At 40.1% G+C, this 24,202-nt stretch overlaps 2 protein-coding genes across 2 annotated transcripts in view; one reads left to right on the plus strand and one right to left on the minus strand.

The window, feature by feature from the left end:
* Positions 1–16,375, plus strand: RMC1 (regulator of MON1-CCZ1). Its single transcript, XM_065668131.1, has 20 exons — positions 1–296; positions 2,758–2,834; positions 4,184–4,268; positions 4,640–4,696; positions 5,772–5,858; positions 7,080–7,220; positions 8,803–8,906; positions 9,345–9,434; positions 9,543–9,648; positions 11,075–11,186; positions 11,993–12,037; positions 12,419–12,472; positions 12,780–12,908; positions 13,251–13,357; positions 14,070–14,189; positions 14,319–14,396; positions 14,561–14,665; positions 14,751–14,819; positions 14,962–15,187; positions 16,198–16,375. The coding sequence occupies exons 1-20, from the start codon at positions 114–116 to the stop codon at positions 16,275–16,277; spliced, it is 2,055 nt and encodes a 684-aa protein (XP_065524203.1). The 5' UTR covers positions 1–113; the 3' UTR covers positions 16,278–16,375.
* Positions 16,285–24,202, minus strand: part of NPC1 (NPC intracellular cholesterol transporter 1) — a 27,470-nt gene continuing 19,552 nt past the window's right edge. Inside the window, exons 15-25 of the mRNA XM_065668130.1 lie at positions 24,018–24,145; positions 23,788–23,928; positions 23,133–23,222; positions 22,834–23,024; positions 21,937–22,052; positions 21,259–21,388; positions 20,659–20,859; positions 19,595–19,826; positions 18,429–18,542; positions 17,521–17,683; positions 16,285–16,913 (exon numbers count right to left, since the gene is read on the minus strand). Coding sequence (XP_065524202.1) covers positions 16,831–16,913; positions 17,521–17,683; positions 18,429–18,542; positions 19,595–19,826; positions 20,659–20,859; positions 21,259–21,388; positions 21,937–22,052; positions 22,834–23,024; positions 23,133–23,222; positions 23,788–23,928; positions 24,018–24,145 — 1,589 coding nt within the window. The 3' untranslated portion in view covers positions 16,285–16,830. The remainder of the gene's footprint in view (positions 16,914–17,520; positions 17,684–18,428; positions 18,543–19,594; positions 19,827–20,658; positions 20,860–21,258; positions 21,389–21,936; positions 22,053–22,833; positions 23,025–23,132; positions 23,223–23,787; positions 23,929–24,017; positions 24,146–24,202) is intronic.

Raw genomic sequence — 24,202 nt, forward strand, 5'->3', positions numbered from 1 at the left:
GGTGCGCGGCGCCTTTAAGCGGGCTGTCCTCGTCACGGGCGAGGGGAGTGTAAACAGGAAGCGGCCGAGCCGGGAGGGCTCGCCGCGGGTGCTGGGTGCCTCGGGCCGCCGCCATGAGCCGGGAGCCGCCGCCGCCGGGCGAGGAAGAGGCGGCGGGAGGAGGAGGAGGGGAAGGAGCAGACGGGCGGACGAGGGCCGCGGAGGGCGGTTGCTACCTGGCGCTGTGCGCGCGGCCCGTGCACTTCGAGAAGGCCAACCCCGTCAACTGCGTCTTCTTCGATGAGGCCAACAAGCAGGTGGGGACGGCGGCGGCGGCGGGAGGCCGCGCTCGCCCCTGCCGGCAGACCGGCGGGCGCCCGCGGGGCCGTGCCGGCGGAGCCGCAGCTGCAGGCCTGTCGCCTCAGCCGCTCCCGCGGCTGCTCTGCTGCCCCTCTGACAGAGCCGTGTGGAGGTTCTCATGCCGGGCTTGCTTCTGTCCTCTTCCCTGGGCTGCTGAGCGGGGGCCTGGTTAGGTTGGACATTAGGGAAAAGTTCCTTGCGATGAGGGTGGTGAGGCGCTGGCACAGGTTGCGCAGGGAAGCTGTGTGTGCCCCATTCCTGGCAGTGCTCAAGCCTGGGCTGGACGGGGCTTGGAGCACCCTGGTCTAGTGGAAGGTGTCCCTGCCCTTGACAGATGAGTTTTAAGGTCCCTTCCAACCCAAACCATCTATGATTTTGTGAGGCTGCTGTGGTGTGAGGTCTTGCTGCTGAGGGCCTGGTTCAGGACCTGGCATCTGGAGTAGAGACAGCAGTATTGTTCTGAAGTGCCCCAACGTAGGTATGCTACGTTGAGTTTCACCTGCTTTTACTTTTGCTGCTGTAAGGCTGCCTGGGATTTTTCAGTCAGCACTTTTTGTTTCAATTTCGAATGTCCCAGCATTACTGCCAAGCTTTGTCGCTTCACTGTTGGCTTTGTTTCCCTGTATGCTTATAAAAACTAGTATTTGTGGCTTCACTTGTGGCTCAGACCTGAATGGGCACTTTGCTTTTAATTTCTTGGCTTCGGTTCTTTCAAATGCATTTGTCTTTAATATTCCTATGGGCTTCTGAGTATTAAGTTCATTATAGCTAAAAGATCCATAGTCTGTCATGAGGCTTATATAGATGTGGATGTATTCCACAGTCTTCATTCCCATAACCAGTTTGTGATCTCACCGTTCACAGAATTGACATGATCAGGTTTTCTTCCCTGTATAAATGTCATGATTTGCCATGTGTGGCGTGGACACCGTTGGTGGCATGTTTGGAGATGGGAGGGTATTTTTGGGATGCGTTTCTTGCTATTGCGCTCTGTTCAGAATTATTGGTATCCTGTCTCTTTATAAACCATAGTGCTTTGCTTATGTTTTGAGGGTCTATTAAAATAAGATTTCTTACATGTGTCTGTCAGGAGACACTATATCTCAGCGTAGGTGTGATGTAACTATACAGAAACTCATTGTTAAGAGCTCACTTGAAAGAAACTGTAATCTAAATTCTCCGTGGTTTTTTGCTACTCTAAAAGTGCTTAATTTCCAGTGTATCTTTAAATCACTAGTAGCCAGCATTTCAATGCCAATTTCCATGTGAATGGCCCCCGCAGAGATCTGCACTTGCTGTCTTCTCATCTCAGAAAGATTAAGAGTGTTGCCTTCATTTTCTATCTATACTAAAAGTCACTAAGTATTTACGATTCTAGTAAGACTGTAGACTTGCTTACAGTTTAGTCTTGTCACATGAGCCTACTGCGCCAGGAGTGTGGCTAATATTACAAAACAATATAGAAGCATAGAATCAGCTAGGTTGGAAAAGACCTTCAGGACCATGAAGTCCAACCATTATGTCAGGATTGCCAAAACCATTACTAAACTGTCAATAAGGGCCTCATCTGCATGATTTTTGAACACTTCCAGGGACAGTGATTCCACCATGTTTCCTGGGAAGCCTCTTCCAATAACCAATCATAATATGTGTGTGTGTATATGTACATATATATATACATACATATCTGTTATTCTGAGACCTGATCGGTGTGTCTGGTGATTCCACGCATACAGTAAGCCCAAATAAGGCAGTCCCTGACTTTCTAAAATAGTTAAACTTTGTAACAGCATGGATTTTTTAATTATTATTTTTTTTAATGTTATCTTATTCTGGCTCAATAAGCAGTATAGCTATAACAGGTTTTATACATGCATAGGTGCAGTTGTGCTAAAGGAATTCTTTAAGTTGTTAGTGCAAGGTGGCTGAAACTTCTTAGGTACATGCCAAACCACAGATTACCATTAAACTCTGTCTAATAACATGTTCAGACAAGATCAAGCTTCTGGGTCATTGAGTTGCCTCTCTTCCCAATCATCAAGCTGATTTCCTTTTTGTTTTAAAGTGTCCTCATATCTCAGATGCTTTTGCTAGTACCTAACTTAGGAAAATATTCATATACTAAAAAATGCAAGAGAAAAGCTTACACAGATTTGTACTGTTTTAACATGCCCAGTTGTTCAGAATATGCGTACAAGACTGTTACATTACCATTGGAAACCCATCAACTCTAAGTAAACTTGGAGCTCCAGAGAAAGGAATTATTATTTACTGAATCTCAGTGTGAACTGACAGATCTGTGTAAGAACAGAAATGGTGTCTAGTAAAAAAAAAATAAAAGTATGGCTTACAGAAAAGACAGCATGTTAAGGTTATGAATTGGAATAAGATACAAATATGTTCACAACTTTTTCATAGGTTTTTGCGGTTAGATCCGGTGGAGCTACAGGAGTTGTTGTTAAAGGTTTGGAGGATAGAAACCCTATTTCCTTCAGGTAAGACCTCTTCATCTTTGCTGCCTTGGGATGGAATTCTGCAGTCTTAAAATTGTGTGGTACTTAGGCCTGATCTACTGTAATTCAGGCATAAAACTAACTGTTAGTTGTGGTCATCTTTTAATTTTTGTTCTTGAACATAATCTTGCAGTTAAGATGGCATGCTCTACCTTCATGAATTTATAGTTTTCTGTATGTTTGGGTTGGGGTAGAAGACCAGAGATTATTAGGCTGTGGCTTCCTTTTTTAAACAGCAGTATTTTAATAAGACATGCTATATATCTGAGAGAGTGTGTGGATTCCTACAACAGCAGTGACTTATCCAAGGATGCAAATTAAACAAAATGAAATAAACTCAAATGTGTAGAGAACCATAATCTCTGAATTTCATGCCTGTGATTCTTGCATCCTTTTTCTTGTTTAACCTAAATTGGCTTTTTTAATGTCTTTCATTTCTTGTGGAAGCATTTTATTTTGCAGAATCTGACCAACAGTACTTTCAGTGAAACTTTTGCCTGTAGAAGACCGTTTTATGTATGCCTTTAAGAGCAATAGCTCTTTGATCTCTGTCCATGTGTGAGGAATTATTCTTTTACTTGCAAGTTACTTTAGTTCAGATATGGATGAAGCAATTTTTAGTCAAGGTCTACTGTGATCTGTCAGGAATTACATGGGGACTGTCCTGAGAGTTGCTATTTTTATTTGACTTTTTTATTTGACTGTCACAAATCCTGAGAGCTGAAAATACTCGGTGAACTTCAGGAGGTTCCACAGTTTTCCTGCTTCACTAGCTCTCTGTCTGGACTTAATAACACATACTGGAAGTAGAACTACCTTATTCATGCCAATTGTACTGATGCATGTTTGGTAAGAATACATTATTTTTTTTTAATGGTATGAAAACAGCTTCACTCTCCCTCTAACATCAGAAATTCTTCTAGAGGATGTGTCCTAATGGGGAGGCACATAGGCTTGCGTCAGTTAGTGGTAGCTCTGGAAGTAAAGTTGCTGACTGCAGGATGTTGGTGAGTGTCACAGGACTCCAGACTTACTGGGACAGAACTGAGAACTCAGGTTTGAATGGTCCCACAGTTGTCCAGCTCTGCATTGTAGGCCAACAGAGCTGAACATTTATGGTAACTTCAGGTGCTAATTCAGGACTTCTGAAGAGTGGACTGCTGTTACCCTTCAGTCTGAATTTTGAATCCTGTACCTGTCAGGCAATGCTCATAAGTTGTATTCAAAAGCATTTATATTGCACTTTTTTTCCTCTCCCTTTTTGAGGGTATATTACAGAGATCTGTAAGAAGCTATTTTAGACAGTATTTCCATAACTTCTTTCTCTGTAGGATGGAAGACAAAGGAGAAGTGAAGTGCATCAAGTTTTCCTTGGGGAACAAGATACTGGCTGTGCAGAGAACTTTGAAGAGTGTGGTAAGAAACCTGCACCGTACAGATAGGGAATTGGAGCTGAAAGTCTACTTGCAGTACCCAAGTAGAAGCTCAGACAAGTGTTCAAGAGGTCTCGTGGCTAACAACAGCTGCAGTGAAAATTCCTCTATCATCCTGAGAGGCTGAGCAGGCAACATTGTTGTCTTGCTAGTGTCATCATTTAAGAAAAGATGTGGGGGGAGCCAACTTCTATAAGGACTTTGGTATCAGGGGTGAAGTGGAATATAGTAGGTCATGTTTATCTTCAGTATATCCAAAAGAATTTGAAAAACGAATAACTATTCTCTTGTACCTGTGTATGTATCTCCTCTGTGCTTTGTAATTGCTAATACACTTCATGGGTGTTTTTGCAGGATTTTTTGAATTTTATTCCAGATAGCCCTCAGCTAGAGTATACACAGGAATGTAAGGTAAGTTAAAGGTGCAAAGTTTATATGCCTAGGTAAATCTCTACTATATTGGTGGCCTCTACTCTACCAGAGAACTATTTGAGATACCTCCCAAACACTAACATTAAATAAATATGTAGCCACTACTGCCTATCTGAATTGAAGTAAACAAACAGGTATTAACAATACCAGAAAAACCTTCCTCGTCCAGTCACTGTAATTCATTCCTAGAAGAGACTAGAAATGCTATGACAACAAATGCTGAGGCAACAAATGTCAGGGTTTGGGAAAGAAAGGAGACGAAGTGCTGATGATAGAGAAACATCAGACAGTAATTATACTAGTGCCAGATAGGTTACTGTGGCTGCTTTACCCTAATTTCACTGATCAGTGTTGGTAAGCTTTTACCAGTTTGTGTGCTGTTTGGTATTTTTAAACAACCCTCTTTATTTTTTTTTAATTACTATTTTACCAGAAACATTGCTTGGCACTTTTCAGTTTTTAAGTAAGATAAGTTACGTTTTGGGGTATTCTAAAGTGAATTTTTAAACACTTGATTTGCACAGATCCCTTTATTCCTGTAGACGTCAAAGCTGAAGCAGTCTGATTCATTATTTAGAATTACGTGTTTGAGTAAATCATTCTAGCAAAGTATTTATGGTAGTGTTCTGAGTGAAGTCATGGCAGATACTTCCACTTAGCTCTTAATTTCTGTTAACATAAGGAACCTGCTTTTCATGGCAGGAATTGGTTGACTTTTCAGTATGGTTTGAACCAGCAGAACTTGGTTGTATTTAGGGCGAAAAGAAAATTTGACTGTGTAATAAACTTGTAAATCTCACATGCTGCCAAAAATTCAGGTCATAGAGCAGTTGTGTTCAATCATTATTTTGGAAATTTTTACATAAGTACTTATGATGATGATGAGTACGTAAGTACATACATGATGAAGGGTCTCCAGTTGACCAAAAGTATTAACTCCAGTGATTTGGTAACTAAATTGCCTTTGGTCTTGTGTTCTTCATTAGTAATATTAACATATCTGAATAGTTAATTATTCCAAGTAAAGAGTGTCTATTTGCTTTTTTGTTAAAAGACAAAGAACGCCAATATTCTAGGATTCTGCTGGACAAGCTCAACAGAAATTGTCTTCATCACAGATCAAGGAATTGAATTCTACCAGGTAATACAAATAACTCCTGCAGGACATACCTAGAGAATTGAAAATGTAAATTTGTGATGGTTTCTTTGAATTCCTTTCTTCTAGCTCTCTCATTGAGAAAGCAAACTACTAAAACAATACAATTCTGCCATTTTGTTTGCAGACTATGATTACTTTTCTTTGCGAGGAATACATTTTTGAGGCAGAAGGAATTTATTATCAACAGGTTATTTAGCACAGCTAACAAAGGCCTTGTATAAAGGAGTACTTAGTTAAGCCTTGAGAACTCTAGATTAATAATAGATGCTCTTGGCTTGCATGTAGTATTCATGTATACATATATGTATATTTAAATCTAATGTGAAATACCACTTCATGAAAAACAAGTCAGCACTAGGGAGGATGTATGCATGCTTAAAATGCAGCAAATAACAAATAATTGACTAGATACTGATACCCATCTGCAAAGGGGCAGTTTTCTCCTGCGTTGATCTCATTGTCTGAGTTCTTCTGTGTTGTGTGTATTTGCCTTTGCATACGTTTTTGAAGAAATCTAATGAATAAATTGCCCTTTCTGACATTCATGATGAGGAATGTTATGAACATCCACCGAAGTTGTGCACTTCCAATAGTTCCAGTCCTGGAGCTAAGACATGGTGTCTCACATAATTACGAATAACTAACAGTAAAGACAGTAACAGAAAAAGCAGCAGCATTTGCTGCTGATTGAGGGGGAAAATATGTTTGACACCTAAGAGGTAATGAATGTCAACCCTGCAAATAAAAGGGCTGAATCAAGTAAGTGTGTTTTTAAGGAAAAGTTATTTATGCCCTTAAAATGAAAAGAATTAATTTATATACTGTCTTAGTTCTTAAACGATTAAGGAAGTTGAGGGGTGGAGGTAGCAAAGATACTGTAATAACTTTTTAATAAAACTTCACTAGTTGTGTCAAGCTAGGTGTTTTCTCCATTATGGACAGAACTTATATCCAGACCTGGATAAGGGAAAAACACAGCACCTTTCAGCTTGTTAGGATCTGAGGAGGATTTGATGTGTATTTCCTTAGCTACAGTAAACTGGGGCCTAATCTGTGATTGTCAGGTTTCTGAGGTTTAATTCTAGCACCGTGAATGCCCTTACACTTAACAGTTTCTCACTTAACATTCCTAGCAATTCTGTAGTGCCACTTATGTTGTTGGAATACTGACAGTAATACAACGCTAATATCCTGGTTTTTCAGGTATTACCAGAGAAACGAAGTTTAAAACTGCTGAAGAATCAGAGTATTAATGTCAATTGGTACATGTATTGTCCAGAGAGCTCTGTTATTCTTCTTTCAACCACTGTCCTTGGCAATGTCCTGCAGCCATTCTATTTCAAGGTAAAGGGATGTATTCCAAACTTTTCATTTCGTGTGTTGCGTTGCTTTTTAGACTGCTTCTTCACTCAAATATTCTATTGTTGTTCCTGTGCTTCTTACAAGAGGTGCACGTGTTCACATTTTTGTAGGACTATAAGCAAAGGACAAAGCGAAAATCCATGAGGTAGTTCCAAGGTGATGGCTTAGAATTAAGTAATTTGCTCTTTCTTATGTTGTCTTCGGAAAAGAGGTCTGTCCAGCTTGTTGTACCTTAAAAATGGGGGAAAAATTATAGTGACACAATATTTGACAACTTAAATATATTTCAAGAGATTACTTACTTTTGATATGAGCTTTGGCACTCTAGTATGGTAATGACAAATAAGGGCCTTTCACTTGTGACTATAATTACAACTTTCCAAATGTGAGGGGATGATTTTGATAAAGAAAGACAAAATGTAGCGCATAAGAAACAATTATTGTCCCAAGTATGAGATGGTTGGTTTACAGTATTTATTTCTCTTGGTGTTCTTCCCTGCGGGCAATGCTTAAGCTTGCTAGGAAAATATTTTTCTTATTGTCTTGAAAAGGTGTTTAGTGAAAACTAGAATCTGTTTTAAGTTAATCATACCGTAATTATAACGTGAAGAATTACAGCATTTGTCTTGCTTCTGTCAAAGGATTAGTAAGATTTCTGTAGTCGTCTAAGGAAAGAGATTAAAAAGCAGTTTATTCAAATGGTTTCCTGGTTTGTGTTGATCGTGTGTACTGTATCCTGAAATGACATTCTCCTAGGTGGCTGGTAGAACTTACTAGCCTCTCACAGTTTTCTTTTTAAGGGCTTAGGTCATGCTTTCCCCTCCTTGACATTTTGTGTTGAGTTGCAGCTTGAAGCTAAATAGTTCTTATTTTATGTTCAGAAGGTAATCTTTAAAGGTCTCCTGAGAAAGGTACTGTGCTGAAATAATCTTTGAAAATAGAGCTCTACCAAAAGAGATATTGCTGTAGCATTCACACTTCACACTCAAGAATGAATGAATGAGAATGGGAAGTGAATTTCAGTTGAAGCTTTGAAAACTCTGACAAGTTGTTTAAATATAAATTCCATAGTAAAGAGGAAGAGGGGAGAGGAAACATTATGCAGGAGCAGGGATAGGCTCTAAGGCAGGTTGTGCATTTAGCAGGAACTAAAGGAAACTGTGACTGGTAGGAGGTACTGGTATTTCCCCTTTCCCATAAGCGCAGTTATTCATGACTTGGAGCATATACTTTGCTGGAAGAGAGAAAGGAAGGAAGAGAGCTGCTATTTGAGATACCTAGGTCAATTGTAAATGGGATTTGTATAGACATTTGTCTTGACTTACTGAAATTGAATGGTTTTTGTAGCTGAAGTTGACATTACAAAATCAAGATGATAAAGCTGCTAAAATTATAACAGTAGAAGCACGTGTTGAGTCACGCACTTTGCGTCAGTGCCTTTCTTCTTTTCGGCTATTGCCACTCTTGGCCTCCTGGGAGTGCTGTTGATACAGCATTTGATTAATGGTTGCTTGAGACCTCTGGTTTATGTCTTAATAATTATTTATTTTTTCCTGCTTAACAGAGCGGAACAATGTCAAAGCTATCAAAATTTGAAATTGAGTTACCTGCAGCACCCAAGTCGTCCAAGCTCAGCCTTTCTGAAAGAGATATTGCTATGGCTACAATGTATGTATCTAACTAATTAAGCCTTCCTTGGAAAAGCGTGACAGTTCAGGGGATGCTGAGAGAAGATAAGAATATTAAATTGGTTGCATTTGTTTCTTGTTGTAGCAGTACAGCTGCATTAAAGTACTTCAGTTACTGCCATGAACAAAGCCTCTAAACAGTATCCTAGAGCTGATTTACATGAAATTGTTTTTTATTTGTACAGAAACTTTGAAAATGTTTATTTCTCTAACTGGTGTGTTGATAGAGTTGGTCACAGATGCCCAACTTGCATGAGTCTAGGCTATGCCATGTGACTTATCAAGTGCTGGTTTAGTCTTGATTAATAGATTACCTGACTTGGGTAATCTCACATCTTTTAGGATAAAATGTATGGCTCTAGTAGACTGGTTAGAGCTCTTATTTGAAAATAATGCTGTAATCCCATTGTCTTGTTAGATATGGACAGCTTTATGTTCTCTATTTGAGGCATCACTCAAGGACTTCCAATAGTACAGGAGCAGAAGTAGTCCTCTATCACTTACCCAGGTAAGAACAGAATGAAGAACACTCATGGTGATTCACATGTAAGAGACATATTGTTTTCCAGTTTAAACAGGCTTACTGACCAGCTCTCATGCCTGTTTGTTTCCATAGAGAGGGCTCCTGTAAGAAGACACACATTTTAAAGCTGAACAGAACTGGGAAGTTTGCGCTGAATGTTGTGGATAATTTGGTGGTAGTCCATCATCAGGATACTGAGGTGTGATTTATTTATATTATGTTCATAGAATCATAGAATAGTTAGAGTTGGAAAAGACCTTAAGATCATCAACTTCCAACCCCTCTGCCATGGGGTTGCCATGTTGTGCCTTAACTTCTGAAAGTCACAGGCAGACTTTAATACCAGTGCCTGTTAGCCCTAGAAATGCTTTTGCATGTGCTTAGCTTTGCGAAAAGCCAGAGTATTTGCAGGAACAAACCCGTAAGGGTAGAAGAGATTCAAAGTTACCCTTTTAGCTTGCTGGGCTAACATTTAATCAGGGCTGTTGTTAATTCCTGGGGTTTATACTTTCTTTTTAATTCCTGTTAGTCTCCTATAATACTCTCATGCTGTACTGTGTAGGCTTTTAAGGCAGCATATGAAGAAGTAGAGTTAAATTGGATACTAAATTATGAAACCTGGGTACTTCTCATATTGCAAACATTTGAATGTTACATGACACAAACATATGCTGCTTGAGTTTGAAGGCCCAGATCTGCAAAAACTTACATGAACTCAAGTGATCTTATGCATATGGTAGTGTGGGTAGAACTTGTTTGTCTGTAGTCTCAGGAGCGAGGCTTGATCAGTGGTGAAGCTAGAGTGGTATTTTGCTCTTAACTTGTGGAAAGGGTTTGGCTTCTTGTCCCTGTTCCTGAAGCTGCCCAAGAGAAAATAACACATCTTATCTCATTAGGATGGTTAGTTGATGTTTCAGCTATAATTCATGTTAATTCTACACATTCAACCTAGAGTGCTTTTTCTCCAGCATTTTGGTTGAGCTATGACTATATAAACATACAAAACAAAACCAGGGTAGGTTTATATTTTATCCTACATCTACAACTAAGGTAGATGGTAGTAGCGGAAGTCATGTGTCATTAGCACTGACAGTAAAGCTAATTTTCACTGTGCAAGGCTGAGAATGTGGTACATACTGGGTGGAAGTGTTAGTGACCTGAGTTGAACAAGACTGAATGGTAGATGTATGAGGATATCCTAGGAAGATGCAGAATTTTCCTCAGTTTCTAGTGTCCATAACTAAGCAGGGAATTTGACAGGAATCTCTTGCAAGGGGGATCTACAAGACAGAGAGGAGGACATATACTAGGGTGACAGTTTAAGGGGGAATGATTTCAAACTGAAGGGTAGGTTTAGACTGGGTACAAGCAAAACATTTTTTACAGTGAGGGCAGTGACACTCTGGAACAGGTTCTCCAGGGAAGCTGTGGATGCCCCATCCCCAGAAGTGTTGCTTTGAGCAACGTGGTCTAATGGAACGTGTCCCTGCCGCAGCACATCTCTTCCAACCTAAACCATTCTCTAATGGAGAACACAAGATGAAAATATGAAAAATCAGCCTGAATGCATGTGAATGGGGAGTAATTCACACTTGTGAATGCTAATTTTTTCTTCTCAATTGCAGACTTCAGTTATATTTGACATCAAGCTAAAAGGAGAATTTGACGGGTCTACTACTATCCATCAATTTGTACTTCCGCCTCGATCAATACAACCCTATCAAATACCTGTAGCAGGTATTACTCATGTTACTATATAATAAGTACCTAACACTGTTATCAAGATTATCTAAATGTAATAGCTGGCACAACAGTGCTTCAGCTTTTAGAATGTTGGTTACTAATATTCCTATGATGCATATTTAGGAGAGGGTGAGAGAGGAAAGAAGAAGGAATTGAGCATAAACCTGTGTTCCAGGCTTATGCCTACTACAGAAAAGTAGTCAACGTTAAGACTTCAACACTTAGATTCTTCTTTGATTACCTTTCTGTTCTCCTGTCCTAGAAGTGTAGCAGATAATTACCGTCAAGCTGGAAGTAGCTAGAAATAGTCTGAGCATAGTTCCAGTAGCACAGGGCAAAGCAGGATAGTTTTTTTTATATAAGAGAAAGATGCTTTTAAAGAGCTTCTAGAGGATCGACATCTGAGTTTAAGTCACTTATAGCAAGCATGACTGACAAATCTGCAGGTGGAGGTTTGTATTAAACAAAGGTTAGGATGAGACTAGTCTTCCTTTTTACAATTCTTACATAAATACAGCAGATGGCATCTATGTATGTGGAATTACAGAGATAGGATACTTGTGCATGCATGGTGTCACTTGTCTGTTTTGAAGAATTTGTTTCCCGTCTCAATATCAGACTTTTAGATGATCTGGCAAACATGAATGGGAATATCTTTTTTTGTCGGTGTGCTGTAGGACTGCTATATGTGTTATAATCTGTGTGTGCTTTTCAGTGTAAGATTATAGTTTATATTTTGTTAGTGTAGGAGAGCTGTCAGAGAACTATTGTTCTTCACCTGATGTTGTTTTTTACTGCAGGTCCAGCCTCTGTGACTAGTCAGTCTCCTGTTCCATGTAAACTCTGTATCCTTTACCTAACTACTCTACAATTGTAAGCGGCTTTCTGAAGCCTTATTCTATGTACGATTGACCCATTAAGTCCAGCTTTAGCTGATTATACTTCAAGACAAAGTATGCTTTGTAAGAGACTAATGCTTTCATAGAACTAATTACAGAGATCTAGTATACTACTATATTTGCTCATTTGAGATACATGCATTAAATTACCGATTGGTACACTATGAAATTGTAGATATAATTCTAAGAATAGGGTTCAAGACTTCCAAGATAAGATGACAGTAAATGGAAGTACATTAATGGGATCTGCGTCAGTACAGTAATGTGAATAGTAGCAATAGTGTAGAATCAAATGTTAACTATTGATGTTAGAACTTTAACATTCAGATTCTTCTTCCTGGATTGTCTTTCAACCTGATATTATCATCAGTGCAAGTGAAGGTAAGCAGGGAGCTGTCTTACTCTGCTGGACTCAGTGTCAAAGGGTGGCTGGTTTATACCTTCAGTGCACAAAGCAGCTTGAAACAGAACAGCTAAGCAGATGTACCTAGTAAGATGAGTACTCTTGGTAGTAATAACTGAGATTACCCCTGAGAAGGTGTAGTAAAAATGTGGTTATGCTGCTCTAAAACAAACTTGGGAAGGTAAACAAGTTATAATCCAGATGTGTTCTCATTTAAAGATTGAAAGGTTGGACGCCTGGGCTATACTATACAAGGCAACTAACTTTTTGTTCCTTCAAATCAAGGTTACCTCTGGAGTCTTCAAGTGAAACTTGAACCTGTAGTTAACCTCTTGCTAGATAAAGGAAAACTAATGGATTTCCTTCTCCAAAGGAAAGAATGCAAAATGGTTATCCTGTCTGTATGCTCTCAAAGTAAGTTCAAGCGTTTTGTCTATATCTTCAAAGTACAGTTCTGCTTGTTCATAAATACTGACACAAGTTAGCTGGGCTGTTCTTAGATATGAGGTCATCTCTGAAGCTAGCTTGGTCCTGGAAGATGTCATTTGCCTAGACTACCCGCAGTAGGTTAGTTAATTTAAATTAGCGGCATGGAAGAATTCAACCTACTCCCGAGTTAGTTAAAATCTAACATGTCGGAAAGTGCTTCTTAAGTTTAGAATCAAGCGTAGAGCAGAGATCACCTTTTGAAAATGGCAACATTAAAGCCCCTGATTATTTCTCCTCATAGTTCTTTTTTTCTTTTTATCTTTCCAGTGCTCAGTGAGCCAGAAAGGGGATCACTGTCTGTGATTGCAACTGTTTTTGACAAACTGAATCATGAATATAAGAAGTACTTGGAAGCTGAGCAAAGCTATACTATGGTAAACCATGTTAGGTACAGCAGCTTACAAAGATAGGACAATGCTATTTGCATTTCAGTTTGCATCATGGTAAAGGCATGCTCTTTTCAACTTAGGAAATTCAGGTCTACCCTAAGGTCCTGGCTGCCCAGGCTTACAGGAGAAGGTCTACCGTGCAAGGTGCACTACCCCACTTACCACTCCCTTGTGGCAGGTGATGCACAGCTCATCTCCAGCATGACAAGTAACACACCCCAGTGTTTGAAAGCAAAAGAGGGTAGAAGCTTAAAAAGCAGCTTGGAATACATAGCTTCTGAAGTAGTTTCCAAACCAGTGATTTCATGGCACACTATACCATTGCCCAACAGGTGCAGCCCTGATGCTTATGTTAAAACACCCAAGTTCAAGCACTAACTCACACAGTACAGCCACATACTAAAAATCCTTTTAAAAGCCCAGGGCATGTGTCACAGTAAGTTTGATTCATCTCTTTGCTTTGAGGCAAACGACTGCAGTTAAGTTTATATTACTTTTAAAAGCAGTTATAAATTGAATAGAGAAGCCCATCCTGAACAGAATGCATTCTGTATAATGTGACCACAGATGTTTTGTTACTGAGCAAGTTCACATGTTTATAGTTATGTTCCCAGTGGAGAATGATCTCTGTACAGATAAGACTGACTAAAACTGTGCAACACTGCAGTCTTCTTCTAAAAGGGCTTTCTTCTTGCAGGTGGTAGAAGCAGGTCTGAGTAGAAGTAATCCACTCCTGAAACGTCCAGTTCGCACTCAAGCAGTTATTGACCAGTCTGACATGTACACACATGTTTTATCTGTATTTACAGAGAAGAAGGTAAGTTAAAAGTGTTAGCCTGCAGAAGGCTTTATTGTCAGGATTAGGTATTTTGATGCCCATCCTTCTAGGGTGTCATTAAAAGGGGAAGCTATACAAGTTCTACCTAACACTTCTTTTCTTGTTCAGGAAGAACCTCATAAGTTCACTATAGCAGTCCTGATGGAATACATTCGCTCTCTTAACCAGTTCCAGATTGCAGTTCAGGTAAAGTACTTACACATGCCATGTGTATCACCTTACTTCATGAAATGACATAGAGTTTCTGACCAGTCCTGGTCATATGTCCAAGTCCTATAGAATGCTAACTTCTAGACGGTAAAAACTGGTACTGAGACATACCTTTGATGGTGGTCTTCCTGTATTTACAGCACTACTTGTACGAGCTGGTCATCAAAACCCTTGTTCAACACAACTTGTTCTACATGCTCCATCAGTTTCTGCAGTACCATGTGCTCAGTGACTCAAAGCCTTTGGTATGTAAGACAAGTTATTTCAACAAGCTAGTGATAGAGATGGGAGGTCTTCAGCATCTTAAGGTTATTTCTGCTTTTGACCTAGGCTTGTCTGTTACTGTCCCTGGAAAGCATTTACCCTCCTGCACACCAGCTCTCTCTGGACATGTTAAAAGTAAGCATTTCAGACTATAGTAACTCCATGTCACATGTGGGTTAACTTATCAAGCAACTTACCTGACCAAGCTTGAAGTGACTAGCTAGCATCTCAGTCACATATTAGAAGCATAGTCTTACAGCTATGATTGACTTCACAGAGACTTTCCACAGCAAATGACGAAATAGTGGAAGTTCTGTTGTCCAAACACCAAGTTTTGGCTGCCTTGAGATTCATCAGGGGCATTGGAGGACATGACAGCATTTCAGCCCGCAAATTCCTTGATGCAGCAAAACAAGCAGAAGATGACATGCTTTTCTACACTATATTCCGATTCTTTGAACAAAGAAATCAGCGGTTACGAGGAAACCCTAGTTTTACACCAGGTAAGCAATAAGCAATCAGATGCTCAATTGTTAAAGTAGAACTAAAGACTTGTTTCACTTCCAGTCGAGTCTCTTTGTCAGGGACTGTAGTGACAGGACAAAGGGTAACGGGTTAAAACTTAAACAGGGGAAGTTTAGATTGGATATAAGGAGGAAATTCTTTCCTGTTAGGGTGGTGAGACACTGGAATCGGTTGCCCAGGGAGGTTGTGAGTGCTCCATCCCTGGCAGTGTTCAAGGCCAGGTTGGATGAGGCCTTGTGTGGGATGGCAGGTGTCCCTGCCCATGGCAGGGGCGTTGGAACTAGATGATCTTGAGGTCCTTTCCAACCCTAACTACTCTACGATTCTATGAATTACAAGATAAAACTCTTGGTGCATTTTAGCCTGTATTTTAGCCTTGCCTTCAAGCATAGTTCCAAAGTTAACTTGTCATATCCCATTCTATACTGCACCCAGGAGTAAAGAGACTGAGCCAAACAGGAATTTGCAGATTAAGCTAGCCTGTTTGGCCTGCAATTGCTTGCACTTGTAAGCTTAGCTGAGTCATTATCTCTGATTAGTGCCTTCTCCTGGAGCCAGAAACTGGGTCAAGAAACCTTAGAGTTCAGTTGTTTGTTTCCACAGATGACAAAATTCAAGGCTTGTTTTGTACTACATTTCTCCTCTTACTTCAAAAACCAAGTTATACTGGCTTGCACCAGCAACACAGTATCACCAGAGAGCCTGTAGGTGCAGAATCCTGCTTGAGGATCTTGTATGTTGGCAGTAAAGAACTTGCCGATACGAATCTGCTGGTTAAATACTGGAACTAGATCAAACATCTGCTTTACCGCAAGAATCCTTGTCACAGAACAGGAAGTAGCTCAGTATTCTACTGCTTCAAAATCATTAAACTCCTTTACTTAAAGGCATTAAAGATAAAAAGTAATACCTATGAACTGAGGTAAGTAAAACTACAGTCTTGTTTCTAAGTTTTAAAGTTAATGTCTATTTCCCCTCCCGTTCTTAGGCGAGCACTGCGAAGAACATGTCACCTTCTTCAAGCAAGTTTTTGGAGAACAAGCTCTCATGAAGCCCACAACACTCTGAAAGACTCTTCCACTGAAATGTATAAACTTAATTTATTGCATTTAAGTAGATTTTTGAACTACAAAATTGCTATTTTATAATAAAGTATATACAAGACATTTTGGCAAATGGTACTAAAAATATTACAACTTGTGATGGCTTCCCCCTAAAAATAGAGACAAAAATTGCATTGACCTGCATTTAAAATCAGTGTCAGTGGTTTAGCAGTCCATTCTCCTACACATCACCTCCATTTCGTTGACAAAATAAGCTATTCAAATCTCAATACAGCTGGTTCAGGTTTCTAGAGGAAAAAGATGCAACCTCTTGACAACAGAAGTGTTTTAGTAATCTTAATACATCTAGTTTTAGTAATACTGTTACATGAGCCACACGTAGCATTTCCTGAGTTTAAAGCTATGTCCAAAGCTGCAGCTGATCTTTAGTTGAATCTGTGCAGGAGTCAAGTCAGTGGTGGTTACAGTGTGATAGTCATAGAACATTGCTGCGCTTCAGTTCTTAAGAGCTGGGCCTAAGCCACAGTTCATGTAGTCCACTGAACACTGTTTAAAAACTAGAAGTAGAGGAGTCGCTCCCGCTCTGTACCTCTGTCCCTCTCTTGTGCAGCACGAGTTTTAGCTTTATTTACTGATGGGCCTGAGAGAGAGAAAACACAGTTAATTCCAAAGTCTCAGCATTGCAGCAGATCAAGAAGCATGCATGAGCTAACTGTCTAGGTCTAGCTTAACATGGAGAAACATTTCTGCTCAGCTGTTAACAGCTGGCAACAGCAGCAAGGGCAGTGGGTGAATCTCCATCAGCCTTAACCCCCTTAAGTAGGTCTGAATTAGTCTACTTTGAAGAGCTGCACTAAATGCATGAATTCCCAAATTCAGGAGGACAGTATTTGGACCATCCAGCATCCCACAGCAGGTTTGTTGCTTCCCCCTACCATCCTGTCCCCAGGCTGACATACAAATAAATCGTGCTACTCTCTGCTGGGCCACATGGGCCTAGAAGCCATCTCCACAAAAACCAGCACAGGGCAAGGCTGCATTTGCTTCACCTAAGCATGCCCCAACAGTGAGCCTACACTGCCACTAGTCAGCCCTTGCTTTCCAAAGCAAGCCTACTTCAATGAGTGAGGCACATTCAAGTACTGCTTTTGTATCTTCAAAAACCTTTCTGTTTCATGGGGAGGAAAAGTGTACAGAGGCAGCTGTTTCTGGTTGAAACATGTTTTGGAGCCAACTGTCAATCTTACCTATGTAACTAAGCAGAACTGGAAGAAATATTAGTCCATGTGTTGCTCCCAGCAGAACCATAGCTAGATACATCTTGAAGTAGAATATCTTGAAGATTTGAGATTTGGAAAAAGCCAGTACTACAATTCCTCCAAATTTGGTCAGTGTGATACCACTGAAAACCTGTCAATAAAAAAAAAAAGTATTAAAGTGCTAAGTAGGGCTCTATATAATCCATTTGCTGAAGGCATTTAACATTTGCTAAAATACTTTATGTAATTTGAGGCTCCTACATGCAGCATACCTGACTCCCTGTTTAGTCCTCAAAACCAAATCCAAAACCTAACTCAAGAGGAAAGTTCCAGTTCTTTGTCCCACTAGAAACTGACACCATAGGACAGGCTCGGTATGGTTAAAAACCCAGTATCTGTACAGCCACCTAGTTTATTTTTTTTACTTTGGGCAGCTACAGATGAAAACTATCACTAGAAAGAACTTACTCATGTGAAGGCCCAGTGCCTGTATTACCAGAGCAGTGTTCCAGCCCCAACCATGTCACTTAGACTGATATGACAGTACTGCCTAAATACTGAGCCCTGCTTGCATTCCAAAAGCATCCCATATTCAGAACAATCTTTCCTAGTCACCTCTGAGTATCTGGAAGAGGGAAGAACTTAATCCTAATGGGGCAATTCAAGGTTAACCCAGCCTACTAGTTCAGCTAAAACTTTTAGCTGAGGTAGTAGTTCCACTATGAGGTAGTAGTAACAGACTAGAAATGGGAGTCTGCATCACTACTGTTAGTAGTAGAAGCCTAAGAAGAGTTTTAAGCATTCCAAAAGAAAAGGCAAAGGCCATCCTTATGACCTGATATTGGCATAGTTTGTGCCTTGGTTACCCCTTTCCCCCCCATACAGTAGATACTTACCGAGCTGCCCATGTGAGACAGAGCTTCTTCTGCACGCTCTACTCTACTGCCCTTAGTACTAACAGTGAACGCTCTTGTTACATGGCTGCAGAATTCCACAGCAATACCACAACTCTAGGGAGTGAAAAGAAACATATGAAAACATCATTTTAGATGAGCATTTTGATGATAGTGTCTCTACTCAGAACTCTAGACAGGCTGGAAAAGTTCTGGCAGCTGTGATCAGTTCCCAGTGTTAATGTCTTTGAACATTACAAGCTCATTACTTGCTTTCTAGGGGCTGTTCTAAGTATTGTACAGCATTTTAGCACCAGGTATTACTAATGAACAATCAATCTGATTAAACAGGAATCAGAACATGAGATAGTTTTGGAGAACAAAAGTCTCAATACTGTAGAAAGCTGGCTTCAACAAGGTGCACACAGTGAACTCTGGGTTTACAGATATTACCTGCAATAACATTGCTTTAGAATAACACTGGGTATTCATGCTGATTTGATACTATAGAAGTTCAGCTGATTAGTCATTTAACAATACTGAACTGCTGGTAAATCTTAGATTTATCTGGCAGGTGGACTTGCATGAACATATGCCTAGTTGTAACATGGGGCAACCATTTACTACCATACCTTCCTCAGATTTGCCACAAATCTCTAGAAAGCAAGGTAAGCAGAACTCCAGCACTCAGCTATTAGTTACCAAGTTCTGGAATGCTTCACCAAAGCAGTCTCTGCCTAAGTGGTTTCATCCATTTATGCAGGAACAATACTGGTGCTAGCATATCACAGATCTACTCTGGAGAAGATAAACATGGCAGAAGCCCTAACACTAAGCTATATATCCTTACCTTAGGCATGAACAGCTTTTCTTGATGAGCAACAGCACCTACACCTATATAGTAGCAATACAACTTGCTACAGAACAGACTAGACCATCAGCTGCAGTACAGCTTACAGTTCAATGGCTTTATATGCTCAGTACTAAGACGAGTTGTTAGAATAAGCCTGTTTTCTAAGCCATCTAGATGTATTAAGATAGTTCCACTACTGTTCAAATGCCTGTCAAAATTTAGTAGAAAATAGATATATATTCACAATACTGAGCAGTAAGACACAGAATTGTTTAAGACTTGGCAGCAGAAGCAGAGAGATGTCTTGCTAACTTACCATGACAAGGTTTACTAGTGAAACTGCATTCAAGCTGATGCCCCAGAGCCACATCACCCCAAACATGTTGATGATGATCATAGCAATAGTTATTGAAACTACAACAGCAGCCCATACTTCAAAACCAAGCAGCACAGTTGTCACCAAAAATATCGATCCCAAGGAGATGCATAGGTTAAAGATAGCATCGTGCACAATTGTCAAGTACTGTTCATAGAAGACATAAAACACACTGTGGAAACAAGAGAAGGTGTAGTTAGCCATCTTCCTTGTTACATGCTAATATTAGATTAGCTTCTGTATTACAGATAAAGTACTTCCCTCCTAACAGGGGTCACCAACAGAAACTGGCTTTCTAGCATCAGTGAAGGAACTCCTGTGGAAATGCTGGCTGTTACATGACAGCTCCTCACTAACACTTCAAATAAAGGCTGTATCTGGAAGTCAGAGCAATTTCCACAGTCCAGATTGCCAGCTCCAGCAGCTGCCAGAAGGCAGCTCCTCAGATCAACTGAGGTATCTGCAGAAGCTACTGCAGAGAGTCTGAACAGATTCACTGCACAGTGAGACCACAAGGATGGATAGGATTCTCTGACTCAAGGAGATCAGCTGTACAGATACCAATTCCAGCTCAGTTTCATTGTGGTACTCTTGCACAATCTTCAGTATGTTAATCATACAAGTGTTAGATAAGCTATACTTGGCAACACTGCTGCCTTTGCTTTAAAGTTTAAATAACTGAAGTTTGCAACTACCCAGATCAACAGATCTGCTCAAGTTGGAACTATTCAACCCTACCACAAAAGCTGGGAAGAGCCTGAGCTGAAGCCAGAGCTACCTCTGTAGTGACAGACAGGTTATCAGTTATCAGCCACAGTTGATAGAGTTAGTGCTATGGGTATAAGTTATATTTCTGTGGTTTTACTATAAATTCCAGAATCTCTGTATGACCTTCTGTTAAAGAAAACTCAAGACTCAAGTCTCCAAGATGTTATTAGCCGGTACTTTTTCCTAGTTGCTCAAGTTGAGTATTTGTCACCAAGGCAAGAAAGATGTAAGCATACCTGTAAGGAAACACCCGATAGTTCTTCTCTTTGATGCCCATGGTTTCAGTGATGTTATCTGCTATAACCCGAGCTTTCTTCATAGCATCAATAAAATCAGATGATTTTTTCAGTACAGTATGGTAAGACATAAAGTAAGTAGCTCCAACATCAGATTTGTTGTTTATAAAGTTGACAGCAGAGCTGTATGCAGCATGTCCTCTACATAAACATAGTAACATTTTAGATGTCAGTGACCAGCATTCAAATTTACTAGCTTTTATAACTTAAAATCCTGGTTTTAACACTTCCTAAAACTGACAGAAGCTTCGGAGCACAACACATTTGAAGACTGCACAGGATATACTAGGGCAGACTAACTATACAGTTTCTCTTTGTATAGGGAAAAGCAGCTGTCCTTTTAATTGATGATACATTTGTTTTCCCAGTTTTGTTTCAATGCCAAGATGTCAATGTCTGTCTGCCTTTCAGAAGGACATTAAATACCCAGCCTTGCAGACATACACTTCCACAGCAAGTAGTTACACTTGAAGTTACACTTCCACAGCAAGTGATTTCAACACACTGGGCTAAGTAAGATACATCAAATATGGCTCTTACCCTTTGCCACACTTAGGGTTAGGGTTGTCTGATAGGAACATTGGCAAAAATGTCATGAAGTCTTTGCCCTGTGGTCTCTGCTTGCCTTCTTGAGTCAGTGGTCGACAGCGAGTGCAGGATGGATCAGTGACTGAAAAGAATATATGAAGGTGGTCAACTACAGGATCAATTATTTGTCCTAACACTAGTAACTTCTGACTTGCAATACTACAGGATACAGTTCCTTAAAAAGGACTTTCACTGATGAAATAACTCATCAGCCCTGAAATTCTGTACAAAGTTTCTAGTCCTTTATTTTCATTTATTACTACTAAGGCAAGGCTTACCAGGGAACTCAGTTACTTGTGCACTACCTACATTGCACCCAATGAGAACTCTACCAAACTGAAGGATCGGAACAAAACCAGAGCAGTAGGCTTGTGTGCTCTACTGAAACTAGCAGAAGGATCAAGTTATTTTTTTGAACAGTCATTACAATGGCGCTGCAGGTAGGCTGTCTTCAGCCTGCAGCCTTCCAGTAGAATGTTTACATTCACTCAAACAGCAGTTCAAAGAGAGGACAACTCAAGAAGTGCCTGCTCACAGCAAGAAAAGCTATTCACCTGACTCATAATAATGTTTTGGCTGTGAAATTTATAAACCAAACTAATCCCCTAGCAACAAGATGGATGCCAATACCTGAAGCATTGCAAAACTGTCCAGTGGTATTGTAGACTCTGCAACAGGATGACTGTGGCTTCACCCAGTCAAAGTAGTCATCAATCCAGGATGATGGGGCATAACCTATCCTTGTGCTAATAAAATAATCCAACATATCCATCATCAGTAATTCTGTGTTTCATTCCAGAACACATCCCTTGACCTCTTCCAATGCTGACGTACACCACATAGTCTTATTCTGGTCTAAGCTACTTAACCATTCATGTAGTCCCCTGTTCCAGTTCCCTATTCAAGAGTCAGTCTTGCTCATAAGACCACAGTTAACAAGCAAGAGGAGCTTCTTCCCCACATTCAATTTCCACTTGAATGCTCAGCTTTCCATTCCCCTATCCACTCTGTGCCCTATCCTATTCCAGATACTGTTGGCTCAAGTTTTCAAGCGAGGCTCCTCCTTCAGTTAGGCTGAAGTGAAACCACTGAGCTACAGTAGAAGTAATCAGGAAGAGACTTTCTTCAGTTATTAGCTACTGAATTCCAGATACAATTCCTGCTTAGCCTTGCTTGGCTGGACCAGTTCATCCACCAAGTTTAGAAGCCAATCATGCAAGTAATTTTCCAGGAGAGCTTAACCACACCAAGAGGTTTTCATGAGTTCTTCCTGCTATTCTGAGATTCCTTAAAAGATCAAGCTTTTTTTCCTAAACCCAAGTACATCAATATATCCCACCAATCAAGAGAGGTTTTATGCTCATGCTAGGAGATTACCACAGTTTCTTCCCTTCCTCCCTCCCAAACCACAGTATAAAGCAAGTACAATAGTGACAACTATACAAGCTGGCCTGGACTAAATTAAAGGGCACACTGGTCAACTACATCTCTTCAATGTGACTATGCAGAGAAAAGCAAGAGACTTACTAGCTACCAATTTCTGCAGCATTGAAGACTTGCTGGACAAGTGAATCATTATTACATCCCATTCCACCACACACCATGTTCTGCCCTTCCAAAGAGGTGTAGTTGTGCCCTTCTTCTAGGACAAAGTAGACAGGAGGACCTGCATGCAAGTACTTGCTGATGTGGCTGAAGTAATCTATCACATAGGAGTCCTAAAAGGGAAATGCTTGAGTTACTATTACATGATAATGAGGTAGCACAAGATAAAGGTTTCAATTGAGTCACAAACTGCTGAAGAGCAACATAATCTTAAGACTTACATCTGGCATTGAGAGAGACTGATCCAGTCCAATCTCCACATTGTGCATAACTGCTGTACTGAATGACAGAACACCCACAAACACTGCTATCTGCAAAAAAGCAAATTCATGGAAGCAAGAACTATACAGAAACAACAAGCAGCAGAAGTCGTTTATCAAGTTAATAGGAAGCACGCAAAGAGGCTTTAGTTTAAGTATGCTACCTAGGCTTAGTACAACAATAGCTACATTTTACTGCCAACCCAGAGCTCCCTTTGGAGCCATAAAAGAAAATTTATATTTAGAAGGCAGCAGTGAAAGGTATGCCAAACACTTAATAAATACACAGTTATTTCTATCTGAATCACAGATTCAGTGACACTTAAGACTAATGCAGTGCAGGAGCCAACCATGTGTTGACTTTTAACATACACCTAAAGTGATTTCGTTGTCAGTAACACAGCTGTTAAATCTGGGCTTTGGTCAGGTCTCTAATTACTAGAAATACTCTTGCAGTTATAAAAGCTTATTCCATTCCTAATGCTGAAAGCAAAAACACTAGAAAGTTCATTTGTTTTGTTGTGGCGAAGATTTTTCTTCAGTGTTTAGACATTAAGGCTCACTACACTTTTGTTCAAGTTTAGATAACTGCTTACTTTAAACAGAATATACATACTACTATTGGTCTCATCCAATCCTTAAGCAGATATGGAGAATACAGATTTTTGAAGAACAGAAATAAGATGCTATCAGAATGCTGGACTCCACTCATTTCTTCACTGCTCTTGATGCAGCACAGAATATCCAGTCTATTCCTCTAAAAAGGGATTAAATGTCAGATTTAGTACAGTGCTGCAGAAGATGCCATCCCTATTACACTGCAGTTACAGATGCATTTATACTCACCTCTTGACGCCTAATATCCAAGCCCAGGAGACTTACAAAGCAAGTAACTTGAAGAATGAAGTCTATGAGCACAGCCATTCCAGCAAACAGGGAGAATGTGCGAACCGCTGGCATCGTAGACAGTGTCCCTGAAAGTGACCCAGTTTGTTAAAGCAAGTTCCCTTCTCTTAGAAATATATAAGCAT

This window comes from Lathamus discolor, chromosome 2 (assembly GCF_037157495.1).
Source record: "Lathamus discolor isolate bLatDis1 chromosome 2, bLatDis1.hap1, whole genome shotgun sequence".
NCBI lineage: Eukaryota > Metazoa > Chordata > Aves > Psittaciformes > Psittacidae > Lathamus > Lathamus discolor.

What these genes read in the sequence shown, in the direction of transcription:
- RMC1 (XM_065668131.1), top strand. Translation starts at nt 114, where the DNA reads ATGAGCCGGGAGCCGCCGCCGCCGGGCGAGGAAGAGGCGGCGGGAGGA. An exon ending in CTGTATTTACAGAGAAGAAG is followed by an intron (nt 14,190 to 14,318) that starts GTAAGTTAAAAG and finishes TTTCTTGTTCAG; the next exon opens with GAAGAACCTCATAAGTTCAC. An exon ending in TCAGTGACTCAAAGCCTTTG is followed by an intron (nt 14,666 to 14,750) that starts GTATGTAAGACA and finishes CTTTTGACCTAG; the next exon opens with GCTTGTCTGTTACTGTCCCT.